This window comes from Sciurus vulgaris, assembly GCF_902686455.1.
Source record: "Sciurus vulgaris genome assembly, chromosome: X".
Taxonomy (NCBI): domain Eukaryota; kingdom Metazoa; phylum Chordata; class Mammalia; order Rodentia; family Sciuridae; genus Sciurus; species Sciurus vulgaris.
Window position 1 is genome coordinate 37,007,538 of NC_136471.1, and position 24,155 is coordinate 37,031,692.

At 37.0% G+C, this 24,155-nt stretch overlaps 1 protein-coding gene and 1 long non-coding RNA gene across 4 annotated transcripts in view; one reads left to right on the forward strand and one right to left on the reverse strand.

Annotated features, from left to right (window-relative positions):
• Positions 1-24,155, forward strand: part of LOC306651733 — a 495,681-nt gene that overhangs the window by 26,028 nt on the left and 445,498 nt on the right. The window lies entirely within an intron of this gene.
• Positions 5,701-24,155, reverse strand: part of HTR2C (5-hydroxytryptamine receptor 2C) — a 247,128-nt gene continuing 228,673 nt past the window's right edge. The window contains exon 6 of one of the 2 annotated variants that reach the window (XM_079124478.1): positions 5,701-9,178. In XM_079124478.1, the coding sequence (XP_078980604.1) occupies positions 8,346-9,178 (833 nt within the window). In that variant the 3' untranslated portion in view covers positions 5,701-8,345. The remainder of the gene's footprint in view (positions 9,179-24,155) is intronic. The other variant, XM_079124479.1, reaches the window with a different exon arrangement.

The window sequence follows — 24,155 nt, forward strand, 5'->3', positions numbered from 1 at the left end:
GGAGAGCCTGATCTGTTTAAAGGTGACATTGTGAAACATGGAAGCATTCTGCCATTTTTTCCACAAAAAGAAAGTGAAAAAAATCTCTCTTAGCCTTTCTTTGATTCATGTTTCAGATATAATGTTGTATTGTTATTCATGAAAAGCCTCACCTTACCTGAGATGAGCATCTGCCTCCCACCTTACTCCATGTTAGAATAACTCCAAAATAGGCTAGACTTCAACTCATTATAGTTGTGTTCACAAGATTGATTTTTGTTGTAGAAATTACTGTGTTCTCAAACAGGGAATATAATATATAACTAAGCAAATGTTCAAGATTATAAAAGTTGTTTTTCTTCCTTCATAGCTATTACACAAACTGAATATGTTATTGCTCTGTTAATTTCATTTTGTATTTTCCTTGTAAACTTTATAACTGTTGCTCGTTAGTGTTTTGCAGAGGTACTGCTTAAAAAAAAAAAAAAAAAAAAAGACTACCTGGTTAATGTGAGATAATAAGCCATCTTCTACAGGACATATAGTATATAATGTCTTCCAGTGCTAATACTAACCCCAACCCCAATTAAATCCAATTAAATGAAAGGGGTAACTGTAAGATTATAGATATTGAAGTTATAACATGTTACTTCCTCTTTAAGACTGATGAAACTGGCTGGGTGTTTAAAACCAAAAATGTGGAGACCAAAGTCAAGGAAGTAAATGGGCTAAGGAAAAAGCAGCCAATATTTTGGCCCTTGCCCTCTAAGTTCAGCCAGAGTGCAGAGAATGATGGGACCCCTCTCTGGGCCCTGCAACTCTGGTGAGTCATCTGATTTGCTGATCAGGAAGATTGAGAGGACCCTAGAGAACAGAAAGCCAACCAGTGCACATTCTGCAGAAAGAAGGTCGTTGGAGAAGGAAATGCCCCTGATGCTTCCAAGAGAAGCCACATATGATCAGATGACCCTGACCCATCCTGGCAGATGGTACCACTGTTACAGGAAAGCTAAAGGAGCCAGGACACTTCACACACATCCCCAATAGTGATCTCTGAGGAATCTCAGCTGACACTTGAGTAGACAGGAACAAGGTCAGTTTTGACCAACTTGGTCTTAAACACCTGGCAGAAAGTATAGCCTAACCACAGTCCTACATAGACATTTAAAAGGAAAAACAATGTTTTTTTTTTAAACTGTAACTTAAGATGTACACTTGTGTCAGCCCTTCCAAAAGTAAGTAAAGTTGGAGGCTATAAAGGAAGTGTTCTTGTGTGGAAATGCCTAATAATAATGATCACAAAGGACTCCAGAGTCACAAGTTTGTCCTGAGTTAATTTGAGCCTGATCTCATAGACCTACAAATTTTCCTAATCTCCTACATTGATAAACTTGATCTGTTTTCCACTGATATGAGTTACTGTCTTCATGGTTTTCAGAGACTGTCTGAAATACTAATTGTTTTTGTGCCAATTGTTTACAAAAGTGTAATGTTTTGCTATCTTGTTTATTGTTGTCTTAGCATGATCCCTGCCCTATGTATGCCCTGTCCAGTCACCTGCCATCTGCCACTGTGGACCTCTGGACTGTTCTGATGGTGAATACCCTTAACTGTCCATATCCCACCTGATAGAGAACAAGGACCTTGGATTACTCCCCGCCAGGTTTGTCCCCTTTCAGTGGGAAGCAGTTTGGAGATGTCATCATCCATTTTTCCATAGAAATGGAATGTAGAAAATGACAGTGGGGAAATGTAACAGTGTCCACTCTATGCTTTGAATATAGCCCTTGCTGCTCTGCACTGCAACTCCTCCATAAAATTCCTAAACCATAAGATTCAGAGAATTCTAGATTGGTGAACTCATACATGGGTCAGGAGGTTGCACCCTAATTCCATGTAGATAGAAATTCTCACACTTGGGACCTTTCCAGACCTTGTCCTGTATATCTCTCCATTTGGCCATTCATTTGTATCCTTTATAATAAACTGGTGAACATGATTAAAGCATTTCAGTGAATTTTATGAGCTATAATAGAAAATTATAAAACCTGAGGATGAAGGGGTTTATGGGAACCTGCAATTTGTAACCAAGGTGGATGGAAGTGTGGGTAGCCTAGGTACTCAATATTTGCAAGTGGTATCTGAAGTGGGAAAGAGGCAATCTTGTGGGACTGGGCCTTTAACCTATGAAACATGTGCTGACTTCAGGTAGTGCGAGAAATTTCAAGGAGGAAAAAGGGTTAGTATTGGTTTGGGGCAATTAAAATGGAGTTTGGGGGGCCACTGTTAATCAGATCTCAGACTTCTCTGCAGCTGAACCTTTGAACTGGGCTACAGATATTTATCACCCCACTTCCATGCAGGTTGACCTTTGAAACATAGCTTACCACTGCTGGCTTTCTGTACAGTGGTCCCTTTCCTCCAAACTACCCACAAACTGAAACCACACTCAATCCTGTTCTTACAAATTGGCTTAACTTTTGCCAGCACCAATCAATTCCTGACTAACAAGTTATTGTGTTTGGATATGAAGTTCTCAAAAGCTCCTGTTAATGCAGGAGTGTTCAGAGGTAAAGTGATTGGATAGTGAGAACTGTGACCTAATCAGTCCATCTTAGTTTGCATAGACTGACTAGATGGTCACTATGGGCAGGTGGGGCATAGTTGAAGGAGGTGGGTCATTGAGGGTATGCCGGTGAAGGGTGTATCTTCCCTGTGGCCCCTTCTCACTCTCTTACTCTCTGTTTTCTGACCCTGCCTTCAACTGAGCAGCTTTCCTCTGCTGGGCTCACCTCCCATGATGTGCTGCCTCACCTCAGACCCAGAGCAATGGAGTCAGCTATCTATGGAATCAAATCTGAAACCATAAACCCCAAATAAACTTTCCCTCCTCTAAGCTGTTCTAGTCAGCTATTTAGTTCACAGCGATGAAAAGTTAACTAGAACACAAGTGATGTAATTTCCAACCCCTCCTGAGGTTTAAAGCTATAAATGCAGGTGCCATTTTGTAAAACCTCAGAGCATATTTTCAAAACCGCTTGAGTCTGTGTTTTTCCATATGGTCATCCCAACTAGCCCAAAATAAATGTGATTTTTTTGTTCTTTGATAGATTGATTTTATTCTTTTAATTCAGAAATGAAGTAAAATGTAGGCTATCTAGTTAGTATATATGGAAAATCGGAGAATTATTTGGTGGGAAATACCACACTTTTGTTGTCAGAAGTCAAGTCTTTCAAAAACAGACCATGGTGTGATGAATCATCTTCTACCCAATAAATACCTCGTTTGTCATGGATGCTGTGATTCTCTGCCAGGATGTCACCTAAGTGCTGCCATGGTTATGGGCTGACAGCTCTCAGTTATGTCAAGTCCTCTTTGAGAGTTGCCACTGATGAAGAGCCTTACCTAAGGTTTCACATTTCTCTTAAAGACAGTGGCACCCTTCTGAACCTTGTCCTCTGTACCTCTTATTGTGGCTATTCATTGGTATCCTCAACTTAGAAAGACATCGAGAGGATATCCTCAATTCAAAGCTTCTCAGGGAAGCCAAGCATGACTGTTTTTGTTGTTTATATTTCTTAATTGTCCAACTTTTCCCCAATGAATATCCTTCACACTTTTCTTTACCTCAGAATTTTTATTTAGGGACCCAACTTACATCTTAAGAGTTTACGGTGGTTTGGATTTGAGGTGTCCCCCAGAAGGTCATGTATGAGGCAATGCAAGAATGTTCAGAAGTGAGATGATTAGATTACGAGGGCCTTAACCTCATCAGTGGACTACTCCATTTAATGGAGGTATATATATTTTTTTCTTTTTTATTTATTTAGGTCCCAGGGATTGAACTCAGGAGCACTTAACCACTAAGCCACCTCCTCAATACCCTTTTTTTTTTTTTTTGTATGTGTGTGATGCTGGGGGTTCAACCCAGGGCTTTGTGCATGCAAGGTAAGCAGGTAAGCACTCTACCAACTGAGCTATATCCCCAGTTCCCATTTTTTTGTATTGTTATTTCGACACAGGTTCTCGCAGAGTTGTTGAGGGCCTTGCTAAGTTGCTGATGCTGACTTTGAACTCTCCATCCTCTGGCCTCAGCCTCCTGAGCTGCTGGGATTACAGGTGTGTGCCACCATACTCGGCCTGGATTAATCATTTGAATAGACTACTGGGTGGTAACTGTAGGCAGGTGGGGCATGACTGGAGGAAGCGGTTCACTGGGGGCATACCCTTGGGGATTATATATCTTGTCCTTGGCTTTTCTCTGTCTCTCTCTCTCTGCTTTCTGGGTGCTGTGAGCTGAACATTTTTCCCCTGGCATGCCCTTCCACCATGGTGTGCTGCCTCACCTCAGGCCCAGAGTGATGAGTCAGCTACCCATGAAATGGACATCTGAAACCGTGAGCCCAAAATAAATTTTTCTTCATTTAAGTTGTTCTTGTCAGGTCTTTGGTCACAGTGATGAAAAGCTGACTAACACAGAGCTATGTATGCTTCAAGTGTGTCTTACGGATTCCATGATATTTGGGAACGACCATGATGCTACCTATTCTCATTGATAGGCAAAAATACCTCTTTTAAATATATTTAGCTCTCTAGGTGATATGTTAACACATGTGCAGGTAAAATATACAAGGAGAAATGGGTCTCATCATTGGAAATTGCACTGGACTAAGTGGGAGATGAAAAACTGTATATTAGAAACCCACTGCTAAGTGATGCCAAGAAGCATCTTTCTCCCTTTCCTCAGACCATAAAGACCTTCCAATGCCATGGATGGAGGTGTCCACCCACCCACATTTTCTTTCAGTGGTGGTACTGATCCATTAAGTACAAGGCCCATCGAGAAATTTCAGCCCCTCTCCATTGCCTCAGCTGGGCATGGGTAGCCCCTAGCTACCATGGTACAAGATATTTCTGGCTTCAAGTGACCATTGCTTCAAGTGTCAGTTCAGTCTTTATCTCTTGACCTTTCTGGGAACCAAACTACTCAAGGTTACAAAGGAATGAGATATTGGTGTTTTTTTCTTAGGACACAATCGTCACACCAGCCTCACAGAGGCTCACCCAACACAAGGAAGGTATTTACCTTGAGAGAAAAAGCCAACATATTTTTTCATCCCTGACTCAAGATACAGAGGGAAAGAATTGCCTAACACTGTGGCTCTGATTTCAGAGGTGTCCAAAGTCATCTGAGAAAAGAACTCATTTAAAGTGATTGTACCACACTGCGTGATTGAACAGTGGGGAGTTGTAAGACCAATTTTAGCTACAGGAAGAGGTTATACAATGCCTGCCCATATTACTGCTCAGTGCATATCTGGTAAATGTAAAGTAGCTGCTAAATGTTGGAGATAAAACCATCAATAAGACCTATTGCCCTTTCCACCCTTGGAGACCTTAGATTCTGGTGGAAAGACAGTAATGATACCTACAGCAAGGAGAGGATGTGAGCCACCCAGCCTCTGATCAGGGAAGGAAGGTAGGATAATTTGGAAGTGCAGCTAGTTTCCTCATGAGGAATTGGAGATGCTCTTTTGATATTGCTTGTGTCGGTCATGCCTCTTAATTTTTTCCTCTGATCTTGAGTACATACAATAATGGTGTTTGTCTTGGTGAACGTATTTTATAGGGTTTGATTTTATTTTCAAGAAATTGCAGTGAAGGGGTATATTTTATCCTTGAATGATTCGGAGGGAAAAAAAGACACACGACATCATAGCCAACATTTAATAAATTTAATAAATTAATAGGAAGTATCACAAAAACTTGGAGTGGATAACATACAGGAATCAAGAATAAGACAACACTTTGCAACCATTCACAAAAAGTACCATTTGACAAAGGAGAAGAATTACAGGAAATAATATAAGGCAGTCTGTTGCACGTGTCTTAACAGATATACATATATAATAGTACATCAAAATGATTTGACAGTAAATTCACCACTTTTACATTTATCACTCAGACTTTTATTTTAAAACATTTATAAAAGTTTGTAGATTTAACATTGAACTGTAAGATTTATATCCAAATGAGTATATTTGTTTCATACCAAACTGCACAGAACTTACGAATAGCACACAATTTGAGGATAATTACTGTGTTGGGTACTATTAAGTACTACTACTCGATGACATAAGAATTATTAACAAATGTGCTATAAGCTATTACCATCCAACTTATTGCTAGTGCTTTTAGAAATCCATGGTTTATATTTCAATTCTCTGTAAAACATGTGCTATGAGCTTGCCCTGATAGTTAAGAAATCAGATGTTTCCAATTTTCTCTCATACTCACGCTACTTTAGATCTGAATGCATGGTCTTTGTAAGGACTGCTGGAGGATTTTCTTCAGTCCTTTTTATATCAGCTACTCTGCCCTACTTTAATACAAATCAATGGATTCATGCAACATACATGGCATTCATGCAGGGCACCAACTGTATGTGCAGAACTCATGCTGGATGCATGCGTGTCTTCAGACAACTTCATTTCAGTAAGAATTAGATCACCTCATTCAATTTCAGGTAATGTTTTAACATGCAGTTCAACTGACCTAACAGGCAGGTAGACTTTGCTTTCATGTTATATTTGGGCATGCTCAAGCAATTGATTGACATCTGGCAGTGTTGTAAATCAAATAGAGACTGTATGAGTTTGCTCGAATACAGCCGCTCTCCACTGCCCCCGTGGCAGACTGTTGGATTTATCTATGCTGTGTGTTGAGGACACAGACCAGGGGTTTTGGAAATTCAGATTCTGCATTCGCCAATGTTAAGAAACTAAGAGGCACACTCCAAGGTGCACAAGTAACTGTCAGGCATAAGAAATAGCATCATGAATTCTTCGGAAGTTTATCCACAGTTGTGTAAAATGGACACACATGGAAACACAGTTACTGGAAACACGTGTATACTCTGCACACAGCATAGACTTAATGGTCTGACTTTAGCAATGCTTGAAAACCTTTCACGGTTTACAAACTACTAAAATGGTACTGAATTCTTAGAGAGCAGCAGGCCCACGAATGAAACGATGGCCAACACTTATTGTAACACAACACTATATTTGAACAAAGATTTAAGTTTCTGGCACGGAATTGCAGTACAATGAAGAGCTTGCCACTTTCACAAATAAGCTGCAGCCTTTTCCTGCACTAGAGAGTTTGGAAGGATCTGAAAATGAGATAAATTTTGTTTAAAATCCCAATGGAAACTCTGTATTTCTGTTATTCCCAGAGTTCAGTAAAAGCGTCTTTTTAATTACTTTTTTCACATTCTAAGGGCCTAATTCGGTAGTCCTTGATCAAGTAAAACTTCCTAGGTTCTCAACATCTACGCTTCCTATCCAAGTTTTACTTAAAAACGGACTGCTAAGTTAGGTCCTATAGATAGAGGTACCATAATTAAGAAAATATTTTAATAAGGCTCAAAATACTAATTTCACTTTGTGTGTAGCACACGAATTTCCAGAATTCTGAGATCAAAACCCAATTGATGTTGAATCCTGGAATGGGAAATAACTCTGGGGTCTCGTTTCCCAGTTTCTTTACGGAATTAGGTATTTACTAAGGACCAGAATGAAAACACTAATTCCAGTTTGCTTGTCATAATAATCAGAATTTGAACATTGTCCTTAAGAAGTGAAAAGCTTTTTGGTGTATATTTCTCTTTATCATCCTTCCACTTCTGTAGTCCTGGTTAACCAGCTGCTGTGTTAAAATACCACTATGTTTGGGGACGGACATTGCAGCAAAATACCGACACAACATTCCGACAATGTCAAATTTTGCCCCTATATGTAACATCAAGGCTAAGTTCTGCCTTTGACTCACTGATGGATGTTGCACTAGGCAGAACCTATTTTACTGTGTTTATGTGTGTGATGAGCAGAGCAAGAGTTTAAAGTGTATATTTACTGTTAACCCGGAAAGAGATTCCACTGAATTTGTCAATTTAGGTGTGGTTGAAATGTAACCACTGTCACGTGCATCATTCTGGTCTCCTGCAAATGCCACCTGAGAGGAACATCAACGTTTCCACAAGCACAAAGGAAACAGAGAGAGAGAGAGAGAGAGACAGGAAGGAAGAAAGGAAAGAAGGAAGTAAGGGAGGGAGGGAATGGAAAACACACACACTGTGTTCATCAAAGAATCAAAATAACTTAGTCTCCATCTATATAAACAGTAAATATAGAACCCTAAATCTCACTGTGGTAGGCATGATTGTAAAGTACAGGGTTGCAAAGCTATATATAAAACACTCTTTTAGACAGCAATATTTACATTAGTTATGACCGACAAAAATTAAAGAAGAAATTTTTCCTACACGTGTAGCCTCACTGTAGGAAGACTGTGCTGCTCTTTCTTACACACTGCTAATCCTCTCGCTAACCACATTGGAGGGATTTTCTGGGAGCTCCAGATTCTCAACTTGCATCTCTATACCTGGCTCGCTGTCATTAGCTTTCCTAACGGCAGGTTCATTGGTATGCCGATAAATGTTAACGTTAAGCTCCCTCCCGGACAAAGCAGTGGCGGCAACTCTCGGTATCTGTCTGACAGGAGGCTTTTTGTCAGCCTTATAATTGCAGCGCAAGTAGTTGGAGAAAGCCCTTCGGTAAACTTTGTTGAACAGAGTGTACACCAGAGGATTAATTCCTGAACACACATAGCCAATCCAAACAAACACATTCAGAAGCTTTTCCATGAGCTTTTGGTTACAGGCTTTCCCGCAAAGAACCGACAGAATATTGGTAATGAAAAACGGGCACCACATGATCAGAAACACAAAGAACACAATGCCAAGGACTTTCGACGCCTTCCTTTCATTGTTGATCGCCTGCATGGTGCCCCGGGGACGCCTTTCCTTCTTCTTTCTTCTGCGCACAACATTCGCGTCGGGGTTGGGGTTTGCCGGGTGCTCTTCCTCAGCGGTGTTCCTCGTGCAGCACTTCAATAAATTCAGACTGATTCCCGCCAGCTCCTCCTCGGTGTGGCCTTGCAGTAGCATCTGAGCTTGTCTGCGCAGGACGTAAATCGTCAGGCAATACGTGATCACCATGATCGTCAGCGGTATGAAGAACGCCACGAAGGATCCGATCAGAACGAAGTTTGGGTCGTTGAGCACGCACGTCGTGTTGTTCACGAACACTTTGTCTTCATCCCTCAGTCCAATCACGGGGATGGGAACTGAGACACCTAAAGGAATAAGAAGGTGGGCCGTTGTTAAAGCATCTGGAAGGATTGGAAGGATTTGTGCATCAGCGTACATTCATTTGCATTTTACCCAAGGCGATTCAGAGGTTGTTTGTTGAAAGCATTATTCATAGTCGCCAGAAACGGTAGCAGAATGATAACACAAAATGATAGCTTTCTTCTTAGGATTGCCTTCTCCTTGAATTTCTGTAGAAGGCGCGGAATCACCATTATTGACATAAGGTATTAGATTGAGTCTGTTGTCTTATTTCCATTTCTTAGGACTGTCCCAGCTCAGAAGGCACTCAATAGGTATTTGTTGAAACTAGGAATAAATTTGCATCTGTCCACAATGACATTACTAAGGCCGATCATTCTTTTTTTAGGATACTGTCTTCTAAATTTGATAAAAAAATGATATGTTTATCATCTATAATAGCCTAAAAGGGTTGACTGGACTGTGTCTGACCATTATGCTCAAATGTAAGCAGAAACCAAAACGATTCTCTTTTTAGCAAGGTTTTTTGTTTGTTTTTGAGTATAAGGGCATAAGCAGCATTTGTGTCAAGGTCAAGAGACAGAGAGAGGCTGGGGTATAGCTCAGGGGTAGTATAAGTTAATAAGAGGCCCTGTGTGCAATCCCTAGGGGGGTGCGGTTGTGTGTGTGTGCTATGGGGGTGGGGAAAGGGAAAAGCCCAGTTGGGAGAGATATGGTTCTCCCATTTCAAGGTTGAATTTTGAGCATTTTTGTTCATAAGAATACTGAGAGATAATAAGATTGCCTTCAGTAAATACACAGAAAATATCAATGAGGCCGTTGGGACATAAGGTGATCCTGTGCCTAGGCCTAAGTATGAAATTTACAAATTTTCAGAAATAACTATGGTAGATTTTGAAGAGGTCCTATATTAATAAGTAGCAATAACTTGCAAGTGAAATTCAAATTTTACTGATAATTTACCCTATCTTGTGCCCACAGGAAGTTGTGGGTGGGCAGGATTCAGACTGCACTTGTGGGATGCTATGACAGATCCTTAGGAATCCTGGGATGTTGGGTCTCCACATCATGAACCGTGGCAGAAAACAGAAACAACATGTGCTCACAGAGATAGATGCTGACTTCAAGGAACACAAAAGACAGTTGGAGGAACCTGGTGCTGAAAGGCCCTACTTGTTTTTACACTTCTAGTTCAATCTCGAATGTCGGGCTGCATGATCCAGGAGGAACAAATGGTCAATATTTCTTTGCTAGAGCTTGCTGAGGATGTTGGTGTTTAATCCCAGCAAGATATAAGAAAGTGTGTTGGGATAATGATCTTTAAGTCTTCTTCCTCAGACACTGAATTTCTAGACAAAGTGTGAGGAGGAGGAGCAGCAGATGTGGCAAGAATCCTTTGAGTATTAGGGTCCATGCCTACCTACGACTCTGAACCTAGACATGCCATTCAAGAAAATAAGACCATAAGTCTCTGGGTGACCCTGCAACACAGTGCCGCACACCAGTAAGGAGACCTTCGAATCCTGGCTGGGAAGACTGACAGGTATCTGAAGGGGAATAGAAAATATTATTTTTCACCAAGTTTGATAAAATACCTGCGAGAATATCAGCAGGCATTTGGGAATATAAAGTACAGCAGAACCACATGGGTTATATTTCTTATATTTCTTAAGGTAAAAGAAGCAGGTAAGAACGCTACCAGCTGTATTGCTACATCCTATATTGAAAAAGTCATAAATGTAAGATAGTCTCTAGAAAGAGTATAGGTCAAACTTGCCTGAAAGAAGTCAGTATTAGCTTATCCTTAATGAAATGTTTTAGCAAAGGGTTAGGTTGCTGGAAGTTTTCTGGAGTTAAGGAAGCTAATTTGAGATTAAGAGAAAAGGGATTCTCAAAAACTTTAGAGGAGAAAAACTTGGAGAACATACAAATTAAGACATACTTAAAAAGATCTACTGAATAATTATTATGTGGACCTGCTTGGGATCTTGATGCAAAGAGAAATTTTCAAAAATATCATGACTTTGAACAATTGATCTTTCATTAATACTCTTAATCGTTATCATGCATTAGTTTTTAGGTGAGATGTTGATTTTACACTTGTTTAGAAAAAAAAAGCTTTTATATTTTCAGGTAGACATATTGAAATATTTAAGAATGAAGTATTTTGATGTCTGAAATTTATTTCAAGATAATGTGGGAGGAAGAAATAGACGGGAGTATGGATGAAACATGATAGTCCATAAACTGATAAACTAATCCTGGAACTGGATGATGAGTACTTTATTATATAATTCTACTTTTGTAATCTTTGAAAATCTCCATTACAAAATGATTAATAATTTTTTAAAAAGTAGAAAAGTGGTAAGAAGACCTGGAGGTCTTTTCTGAGACAGATAATATGTCTATTAAGACTTTGGACCAAGATGTCCCCAAGACTTTGTGACCACTGCTACCTTTGGAAGTGATGACATGTGGAGCAAAAGACTTGGACTCCTGAGTAGAAGCACTTAACATTTCTGTAGAATCATAGGGAAGAAGGCTACTTTGTGTGTGTGTGTGTGTGTGTGGTGCTGGGGATTGAACCCAGGGCCTTGAGCATGCGAGGCAAGCACTCTACCACTCAAAGGCTATTTTTGACAAAATGTTTTTGGAAAACTATTACACCTTCCCAGGATCCTCCAGCAAGAGCATCAGAGTGTGCAGAAGAGGCGATTCCCCTCTCCAGTCCCTGCCCGCTCCTCTCTCCCAGCAATGTGGAAACTATAGCCTGAGGCTGAGAAATTTGCCTTCACTCTGGAGGAATCCTCACCAGAGTTAATACACTGAGATGTGGAGATTCAACTTCCCACAGGAAATGCTGCACAGTCTTCTAGGTATTCCTAGAGACACCTGAAGTCTCTGGGGGAAGGCTTCATCTACTGGCTGTAAAATCTGGAAGTCAGCATCACTCAGAGCCCAGCTCCAGAATAGTGTTAGCTTTCTTCTATTAGATTTACTCACTTTCTTTTTTTTTGGTGGTGCTGGGGATTGAACCCAGGGCCTTCTTCATGCTAGGCAAGCACTCTACCAACTGAGCTATATCACCAGCCAATTTGCTCAATTTCATACAGGACTCTTGGGCCTGAAAGTAGGCCTTGTCAAAGAACAACAGAAGAGGGGAGCACAGCTGAAGCTGTTACTGGATATGTCAGGCCAATTTTATCCCTGGCATGTATTTGTATAATTTTATGTACATTGAGGAAAGGGTGATTCTTTTTTCCCCCCTCAGTACTGGGGAATGAACTCAGTGGCGCTATACTACTGAGCTATATCCCCAGCCCTTATTTTTTATTTTGAGACAGGGTCTTGCTATTACCTAGGTGGTTCTGGAATTTTCAAGCTTCCTGCCTCAGGCTCCCAAGTCATTGGGACTATAAGAATGTACTACAACGCCTGGTTGAAAGGGCAATTTTAATAGTTGCCATTTATTAAGTCTATCTTCTGTGCCAGGCACTAAGCCAAACATATTATGGACAACACAGAATTAAATGTGTTATCTCAATTTGGGTAAACACACTATGTGACAGATAATATTTGGTAAGTAACTTAACCACTTTACCAAGTCTATACCATCATAAGTTTTGTTTTTAGAAACCATGTATGCAGTCAACAAACATGAAAAATTCAATATCTTTTGGCAATATCAGATTATCAATAACGAAAATGACAATAGAAGCAGTATTAATAATAATATATCATGCATAGACTCTTATGCAATACTCTAAAAAAACTTAAAAGATAAGTACCAGCAGTTCTCAAACTGTGGTTCAAGAACCTTGGGGCCTCAGAGATTTTCAGAAAGTTTTTTAGCTTTTGCTTTTCCAGCCATTTGTCTTTAAAACAGCACTTTTTTCCCCCCATAAATTTCAGCCAAACAATGTAGCATAATAGGTCCAATGCATATGCATATATGAATCCAGATCTCTTTGTATCAAATTAGACATTAAAGAGATGTTCAAAGATATAAAACAAGGCCTGTCTTCCGATTTTTTTTGAAATTATAGTTACCTTTCATAAAAATGTTAACGTTAACCCGATTATTATTGTTATTATTTAAAATAAAATGAATTATCAAAATTTTAAATATTTCTCAGTTTTAATTTCTAATACCGTAATAGACAAAACCCATGTAAAAATAAAGCTCTTTGTAGTACTTAATTATTTTGAAGGGTATAAAGGGGTCTTGACACCAAAGAGTTTGAGAACTGCTGTTCTTTGTCAATAGATAAAGTTATTCAGGCTCTGAAGAATCCACCCAGCAAATGTGTAAAGTCTTCCTCAGCATTTTAAATTCAAACAATAGTAATTCATGTGCTATGATAGTATCAAACAATAGTCATTCACGTGCTATGATAATATCAAATAATAGTCATTCATGTGCTATGATAATACCAGGTAAGTATAACCCACAGTGATACTAGTAATAAAACACTTTAAATGCATTATCATTCATTTTCATAAAATTTTGAAAGGCATATATTATTTGATGAAGTTAACTTCAGAAAAATTAGTAAATTAAGCAAATACAATGGGGTATTTTTTTGATTATTTTTAGAAATACTTGATTTGGCCAAGGAGGAAAAGTAGAAATGAACTACCATCGAAAATACCATGTATCAATAACAACAATTGGAATACTTATAACTACTTTTTATTGAGTAATTCCTATTTGTCACACACTGAGCCAGGTATTTTATAATTGTTGTATACTTTCATGAACTATTGTATTCAACCCAGACAAAAAACACACTAAGAATTAAATGGAATCACTTAATGTTTCTGAGATTAACTTCAATAACTTCTATTACCATCTTCCTTATAATGTTAGAAACAATAAAACAAGTCATAATTCACATCCCGCTGCAAATATCAGGTACTACTTCAAACCATAAACAGTCAAATATCTGCATGCATTATCTTATTCAGTTCTTGCAAAATCCTGAAAAAAGGTTAGTATTTATTAAGGTCACTTAAACTCGGAGAGAAAAAGTATCTTCAATAAATATATAAGATCTTACTTAGCACTTTAAAAACATTGAATTCAGTAGTATATAGTTCAAATTTTATTGAAAGTATCTCATGCTACTGCTACTACTATTTTATTGAAAATATGATACATTAGTACTACTACCAAAACTACTTCTGCTACTACTGCTACTACTACCAACTGTCATTCATTGAGTGCTTATTATGAGTGTTTATAGTTAAACTTTATCTGCACTACATACTTTACATGCATTATCTCACATACTTTACATGCATTATCTCATTCTAATCTCAGCAAAAGCTCAGTAGTCATTATTCAATGAAGTTATTTTACTGCAAAGAAACTAAGTTCTGAATATATATAAAGATGTTCCTATTGTTTCCTAAAGCCTTGAATTCAAGCAACACAGATTAGTTTTCTTCAAAACATCAGATGATAATACCATTTGCTCATGATTTTAAAATGCACATTTCTTGCAATTTTTAATATCTTTGAACTTAGGATGCATCTTACAGTGGTAGTGTCTAGCAAGCATTGTTGGCCAGGTAGCTGTCATTAAATAGCTGTCATTGTGAATAAACTTGGGCTGAAAAACTTCTTTTGATATCTTATGGTAAGATCAAAACCACCTGTAGTAAAATTTGCAAAATGGGTATCAGTAGCATGGTAATAATTCTGTGCAAATGAAAAATTATGTCGTAACAGCCAAAGGGAGGGAGGGTTCTGAAGAAAGTCCTTAACAGCTTCAGATGCCACAGAGAGGTCTAGAATTTAAAACATTTCCTCTGTCTTTGAATATGAGAAGGTAACTGTTGATTATAGAGAGAACAATTATGGTGGAGTAGGAAACATTGCCAAGGAATAAATAATAAGAAAATGGTGATATAAAAGGTAATAGAATAAATTTCCTAGGACATCTTAGCCAACATCAAAATGAAATATAGATTAGGGAAATTATTGTTGACCTGCAGATATTTCTCAGAGGAATCTGAGTTGTTTGGCATAGAGAGGAATTTTTCTCAAAGCACCTAGGAGGACCATATGATATCAGGCTGGCACGAGTGGTCCCTTGCCTCACAGAGTCATAAATGAGTCCCTTGAACATAGTAATTGACAGCAGAAGATGAAGGACTACTTTCAGGGAACAACACAGAAGACAAAACAGACAAGTAGGCCTATCTCAGTTCTCAGAAGATAAAGTGTTATGAAAGTTGGAGAAAGAAGCATTTTGTATGCTTTGATAAAGAATCTGGTATCATGTTGGTATGGCGAGAATTTTGAGGAATTCAGACTCTGAACCTCAAGAATTTTTAGTTTGGGAAAAGTAGGAACATTAGGCATGCATGAATAAATGACAGGGACCACTATAAACGATAGTGCTAAGTCCTTAAATAACTTTGAGGAATTTGACCTAAAACAAGATGACTATAACAAGGAAAGTATGAGAAGTCAATTCATGAGCTGATAAGAGAAATGTCCAGGGATTGTAAATATGCTCGGATAGAAATTTGTGGGAAAGTGGGTGAGGTTCTGGTACTCAACCACAACATGGCTGAGGGCATGAGGAAGTGAAATTGGAAATAGCACTGAAGGATGGCCACACTACTACTCACAGCTAATGAAGATTGAGGGAAGTTTGTATTTAATGTGCCACAAGGAGCCCACTCCTTAAAGATAATAGAGGGGAAGAATTTAAAAATAGAAAAGAAAGTTTACAAATGATGGTTGAAGGTTCCCTGAGGAGGCAAGTTTAGAAACAATGGGAAGAATTACATCAGGACGGAAGAATGGCTATTACTTTCTATGAGAAGAATTGTTCCAATAGGTAGCGTGAATGGGTGGTAGGAGTTATCAGGGTTTATACAGAAAGGTAAGAAAAAGACAGAGATGAAAATTAAGTGGCAAAATTAGCAGAATTGTTAACTGGATGCACAATGTAGTTGAAATGGATATTTGTTTTTTTCCTTTACACCACCAGAAATAAAGTGAGTGAATACAGAGCGATGGTTATGGATAAAGAACTTTTCTTGAAAATAAAATTAGATCATCAGTAATTCAATTGATAATTCATATGCTACAGAGAAAATATTCAGAAGAGGGATTTGAAGACTTAAGAGAAAAAGACAATAGACAATGGAGCAAAACCCTGGGAACCTGAGAAGAGATGGGATGGACTCCGGGGTGTAGGTAGAAAGTAAAGCATCAGGTAGAAGGGTGGCCTCAACTCTCTTATAATAGGTTTAACAAAATAAACGCTTATTATGCAAGGGAAAGGAAAAGTCTAAATTAAGGGAAGAGTAGAAGGGATTATAAAAGGAATGGATGGGTTTCTGAGATATTTAGGAAGTTCCATTGTCAGTCCACGGTGATTGATTGGATGTGGCATGTGAGGGAGAGGGGACAGTCAACAACTAATGGCAGACTTCTAGTTTTTGCTGTGAGAAAGATGGGATTGCCATCAATCATTAACACGTAGGTAAAAGAGTGGACTATAACAGAAACTGTAACTAACTCACTTTGAGCTGTGCTAAGTTAGAGGTGCTTGGGGGTGTCAATATGGAAATCTAATTGGCTCCAGGTGTTTGAAATTTCAGAGACAGGTATGGGTTGGAGACATAAGGGGAAATCTTAAGGTCATTATCTTCTAGGGAGAACTTTTATGGAAAAAAAGGAGGAATGGAAAATGAATCTAAGGTAAGGGTTCTAAACCTTTTTGTACCTATGGGTATCTTTTCAGAATAATGATTTTGAATGCATAAAATGATATACAAGAGATTGCAAAGGAAACAAATTATTCTGACATTCTGAAATTAATTCAAAATAATAATTTTAGAAATGATTATATATGTGTTTTGTGTGTGTGTGTGTGAGAGAGAGAGAGACAGAGAGAGAGAGAGAGAGAGAGAGAACATGTTCAGGATTAGGGTCTCACACACTAGACAAGCACTCTACCACTGAGCTAAAATTTCAGCCCTATATATGCTTTTCAATTAGCATGTTAAATAACAAGTTCTAGTAGTGGATATAATAACTATTGAAATTTGGAAATAGTGAAGAATATCTGTCATATGTCACTATATCAACTGCAACTGAATGTTTCGCAAATACCTGTGATTCCTGTTGGTGACAGTAATATAGATACTTCACATTCTGTGTTATTGCCTACATTTGTAGTTGAGGCAAGTCTCACATTTCAATTATTGCTTACACACGAACTCTCAGTTATAGTCATGATGCAGTAGCTGGTGTCAAAATCAGGTTAAATTTCCTGACATAAGCAATTCTAAAAACTGGTAACGGAAGGCTCTCATTTTCTAATGATGGTGGAGGAACTTATGGAACAGCAGCACTCACACTAATAACAATCATAAACTCTGAACAAACTTTAGAACAACAACAACAAAACTATTTGAAGGTATTGAACGTGAGCAATAAATGTTACATAATTTACCAGAAAAGACATAGTGGTTGTAGAAATGAAAATCTATAGAGGATAGATGTGGAAACTAAAGAAAAAAGGAAATTTTACAACTGCAAAAATATATTATTTTAAAATTTAAAAAAAATGGATGGAGTTAACAGTAGAGGCAATGATCAGTGAATTTGAAGGTCAGTGGAACTCATTCAAAAGTAAGCACAATGATAAAAACCATTCTAAAAAGTTGGATTCATGTTTCTAGCCATGGTATCAGACTTGGATGGAATTACGAGACAATCTTTTCACACAATTGGCAATAATTGGAATAGAACTGTGATTTTAACTATAAGGGGAAAACATGAAACTTATGTTCACCCCACTCTTTCTAACTGGAGGTAATTTCTTGACCATCATAACAGGGACGTGAAGCCTAAGCAGGGACTGGTTGTCCTACTGAATACCGAACCCAAGAATCACTAGACGACATAATTGCAGATTTTGAAGACCAAAAGAATCAGTGAATAGACAGTGAAAGGAAAAAGAAAAATACAACCTGAGTGCCAACATATGTGTAACTGGGGTCCCAGACAGAGAGGAGACAAAGGGGCAGCAAAACAATTTGAAGAAATAGTGGCCAAGAATTTCACAAATTGGTGAAAAATCTCAATTCACATTTCTTAAAGCTGAATGAACCCTGAATATATCAAACAAAGACGTCTATGGCCATACCACCCTGAATGCGCCCAAACTTGTCTGATCTTGGAAGCTAATAAACAAAGAAGTCACACCTAGAAGCATCACAGTTTACTCAATTTAAAAGACAGTGAGTGAGTTGGTGGTATAGCTCAGCAGCATGGGACTTGCCTAGCATGTGTGAGTCTCTAGGTTCAATCCTCAGCATTGCAAAACAAACTAATGAACAATCAAACAAAAGAGGGTGAGAAAACTTTGAAAGCACCAATAAGAAAAGATATATTGCATTCAGGGAAACAATAATTATCAGCTGACATCATTAGAAAATATGAAGGCCAGAAGTCACATGCATGTCAAATTCAAAGAGCTGACAGAAAATATCAGTCAATTGATAATTCTATATCCAGTGAAACTATCCCTCAAAATTGAAAGTGAAATGAAAACATTTTCAGATAACGAAGAAAGACTTACTGGTTGCAGATCTGCACTATGAGAAATGCTAAAGCAAGTCCTTGAGGATAAAAGGCATGACATGAGCAAGAAATAATGAAAGGCGCAAGAAATAATGATGGCACAAGAAATGGTGAGTGAATATGTGATTATGTGTGATACAATCTTTTAATTTTACTATTACTTTTACAAAGACATTGTTTAAAGTAAAATTTATGATATTCTATAAGTGGGTTTGTAACATATACACGTCATTTATTTGACAACATACAAATGATGGGGATAGTTAAATGTAACTATACTTTTGTAAGTTTACTGTATTTCTCATTCTGGGAAGTAAATCAAGATGAATATTTAGTAGATTCAGGTAAATTAAAAAGTTATGTTGCATTTCCTAGTATAATGATTTTAAAAACAATGCAGACAAATATGCCTAAAAATCCAATACTGGAATTCAAATGGCTTACTAACAAATGTATTTAAAGTAAAAGAAAACTAGGAGAGATGTCTATGAAAATGGCCGAGTTAGGATCTCCAAAACTTTGCTCCTCCCAGAAAAACAGCTGAAGACATGGAAAAAACGCCAACATTTTCAGAACTATGGAAACTAACCAAAGAGTTGCTGCAACATAAGAACCATTCATTCAAGAAAAATGTCTCAATATTGGTAAGAACGAATCCTTTTCTTATTGCCTGCACAAGAAATGGTGAGTGAATATGTGATTATGTGTGATACAATCTGACATGCCTGATATCAAGGGAGGCAAAATGGAGTAGTTGATCTTTCAAAGTCATGAACCCAAATAATTGTCATTATTTGACTTGCCGGTAGTATCCTCAAGGACCCAGCTCAAAAGGCTTGTCTTTTTTGGACATGATTAGGAGTTCAAGCAGGCCTTAAAACCTGTCCCTGAGGACAGTTCTGAGAAAGATTTACTGGCAAATATTTTAACACCCCAGCTGGCAGAAGCAATGATAAACAATTGGGTAGAACAATAGACTATGTAAAGTTGGGGGCGGAAAGCCAAGGAACAACATGTCCATAAAGGCGTTATTTAGATCAAAACCTATGGGTGTGGGTGTAGGGTGCATTCCTAAGGAAGGCTATGAGATTGCTTAGTAAAGACCTGAGGAGGCCCTAAACTCTCTGGCTAAACTGGAGGCTCGCTGCAAACAGGAAGTGAGGCCATAGCACATTTGCAAACTGCCTGAGTGAGTGCCAAAGATGTGCCCCAACCACAATACAGCTTTTGGCAAACACTGGGGAGTTTATTGGTTCCTGGCATTTAAAAGTAATCTCTATCCAGTAATTAGCTGGTTATTAAGTTAAGGGAGTAAAGGCTTCACTGACTAAGAATGTATACTTTGTAAAATTATTTCAGAGAAGTTATGAAACGAACAATAAGTAGTGGAAACAAAAATCTTGGGAAATGGGGAAAATCTAATTTCCAGTATTGCTGTGGCATAACATTTAAAATGTCCAGATTGCAAAATAAAATACAATAAAATAAAAAGAATTTCAAAGAAACAAGCAAGTATGACTCATACATAGCAAGAACAACAATCAATAGAAACTATCCCTGAGGAAGCCCAGATATCAGACTTATTAGGCAAAGACTTTAAAAGAGATTTGTGTGTGTGTGTGTGTGTGTGTGTGTGTGTGTGTGTGTATGTGTGTAGGCAGGACTGATAGGGATTGAAGCCAAGTCCTCACACATGCTAGGCAGGTGCTCTACCTCTGCGCTACATCCCCAGCCCTAAATAAGCTATTTTTAAAGTGTTCAATGAACTGAAGGTAAGTATATATATCCATAGAATGGAATATTATTCAGATATAAAAAAGAGTGAAATAAGATCCATTTTTGGCATGATAGCATGAGTAGTTCCACAGATTTGCTCTCCAGAAAAGTGGTGAAAATTACAAAAGGACAATTGAAAGTTTCCAGAAATGGTACAACATATGGAAAAACATTTGTTCAAGAAAATCTACTAGAGTTCTCTAAGAATGGTGAGTCTAGTGTTCCATCAATGACCTATAATGTTTCTCTTCGCTTCCAATTCAGTGAGACAGAAATTCTATTCAGACTTATGTAGAGAATTCCCCCACCCCCGGTTTCCAGTTAAAATTGTACTTATACTAGGAGTTTTCGATATTAAATTCTAAGAAAGTAATAGAATGAATATATAGAAAAATAGTAAATGTATAATGATCCTGAATTGTACTATGAAGCAATTGAAAACATGATAGAAATCATATTCTGCTGTTGTGTGCAATATTTTATAATTATTAATTTCTATTCAAGTGTCTATGCAATACTAGTCAGGAAATACTGCAACATGTCTCAAAAAATTTCATGGTACAAAAGAACTGAAATCAAGTAAAGCCTGTTCTCTTACCACTGTGGAATTTTGTTAAAAATTAATAACAAAAGATATCTGGCAATAACCCACATATTTTCAAGTGCCCAGTGGAATATTCTGTTAGAGGGATCTTTAACCCAGATATTTAAAAATATCAATAAAGATAAAAAGATTGAAAAAATACAGAATGTATTGCAGACAAGAAATAAATAAGGCAAGATAACTTGGAAAACTCCCATATACTTGGAAGTTGAATGCCGCACTTTTAAATGATCTATGTATGGGCCAAAGCAACAATTAGAAGGGAAATTTAAAATTATTAGGAACTAAATAAAAACAAAAAAATTATCAGAGTTTGTTGAACACAGCTGAAGCTACTCAGTGCAACTAAGTACAATGTGCAATCCTGGGTAAGGTATGGAAACAATGACCATTAGTGGAAAAATTAGTTTCCATTAATGGAAACTGTAAAAATTAAAGAAAATTTTCATTTTAGTTAAAAATATCATACTGTAATATTGTTTTCTGGTTTTTCTTTTTCTTTTTCTTTATTCTTTCCATTTTCTTTTTCTTTTTCTTTTTGTAGTGCTGGAGAATGAACCCCGGTTGCCTTACATGCTGCCTTTCATCTTCAACCCTACGTGAGTTCCTATCTTGCCAATTGTCCTACAGATATGGATATATAAAAAATTTAGTAAAGATGGATAAAGGATGTAAAGAGATTCTATAGAATTTTACAACTTTTCTCTAAAATTAACTCAATTTTTAAAAAATCTGTCACAAGAGGCAAAGATCACCATATAATGACAAAGTTCATTAAGAGGGCATAATAATTATAAATATATGTAACCCAATATTGGATCACTTAAATATATAAAGTAAATATTAACAGAATTGATGGGAGATGCACAGCACAGCAGATATATAATAATAGCAGGGAATTTCAATATCTTACTTTCACAATGGATAGATCAATGAAGCAAAATTAATAAGGAAATAATAGACTTGAACAAAACTGTATACCAAATGAACCCAATAAACACATAACACAGAGTGCTCCATTCAATAGCAATAGAATATGCATTCTCTTAGGTATGCATGGAACATTCTCCAGTGTAGACTATATGTTAGACTTCACAAATTTAAGAAGATTGAAATCTTATCAAGTAATATTTTCAAACCAAAGAGTATGAAGACTGGAAATCTATAACAGGAAGAATTTTGGAAAATTCACAAACATATGGAAATGAACATATTTCAGAACAATTAAGAGGTCAAAAAACTCAAAAGAAAAAGAAAGTATCTTGAAAAAAACAAAAATGGAAACACAGTATATCCAAACTATGGGATTTGGAAAAACCAGTTTCTAAAAGAAAAGTTTACAGTGAGAAGCATCTATAAAAATAACAAACATCTCAAGTAAACAATTTTATATCTCAAGGGATTAGAAAAAGAACAAACTAAGCCCAAAGTCATCAGAAGGAAAGAAATAATAAAGATAGAAACATAAATAAATGAAATATAGACAAGAAAGACAATAAAAAGATCAACATAACATGTTAATTATTTGAAAAGATAAGCTAAATCGACATACCTTTAGCTAGAGTAACCAAGAAAAAAGAAGATTCAAATGAATAAAATAACAAATGAAACAGGAGACACATACAGAAGATCATGAGACTCATGAACAACTTATATGCCAACAAATTGAATAACTCAGAAGAAATGTATAAATTCTTCAAATGAAACAACCTACCAAGACTGAGTATTGAAAAAATAGGAAATCAAAATAGAACAATAATTAGTAAGGTGATTGAGTCAATAATGGAAAATTTCCAATAAAGGACAACCTAAACACCTGATGGTTTCACTGATACATTTTACCAAATATTTACAGAGGAGATAAAGATAATCCTTCTCAAACTTTTCTCCAAAACTGAAGAGCCAGGAATATTTCTAAACTCATTTTGAGAATAGCATTACCGTCATACCAAAGCCAGATAAAACGAGTATGAGAAAAAAAAGAAAAAAAAGAAGAAGAAGAAATAAATTAGTCCTCAAGAGAGCCAGCCTGGTCCTACTCTGACTTCTCTTGCGTTGTGACAACTCTTTCTTTCTCTTTTTCTCTCAATCTTGTACATGTGATGCCATCTATCATGTTTCCATGCAGTCCTGGGGCCCTCACCAGAAGCTATAACCATGTTGTTTTCTAGTCACCAGAATTGTAACGCCTAATAAATATTCCTTTCTATATAAAAAAAGAACAGTATGAGAAAAGAAAACTACAAACCAATATTACTAATGAATATAGATTTTAAAAATCTCAATAATACTCAAAGAGCAAATTAAACATTTATATTAAAAAGAATCATACATCATGATTAAGTGGGGTTTATCTTTGGGATGCAAGGAGGGTTTGATATATGTGGATTGATAAAAGTGATATACCATATTGACATATGAAAGATAAAAAGTATATAATCTCAAGAAATGCAGAAAAAAACATTTGACAAAATTCAACATCCTTTCATGATAAGAAAAACTATCAACAAATTAGGTATAAAATGTATGTACCCCAATATAATAAAGGCAATATATGACAAGTTCACAACTGACACCATGATCAATGGTGAAAAGCTGAAAGCTTTTTGTTTAAGTTCAGGAGCAAGAAAAGCATGCCCCCTCTCAAGGCTTCTGTTTAATATAGTACTAGCTATCCTAACCAGAGCAATAAGGAAGGAAAAGGAAATAAAAAGCATCCAAATTACAAAGAAATAAATAAAACTGTTTGTTTGCAGATAGCATGATTTATTTATAGAAAATGCTAAAGTCTCCACCAAAAATCTATTAGAACTAATGAACAAATCCCATAAAGTCACAGAACACAAAATCAACATACAAAAATTACATTTCTAGATATCCACAATGCACTATCCAAAAAACAAATGAAGAAAACCATTTACAACAGTATAAAAAAGAATAATATACTTAGGAGTAAATTTAACAAAGAATGTGACATATCTGTACACTG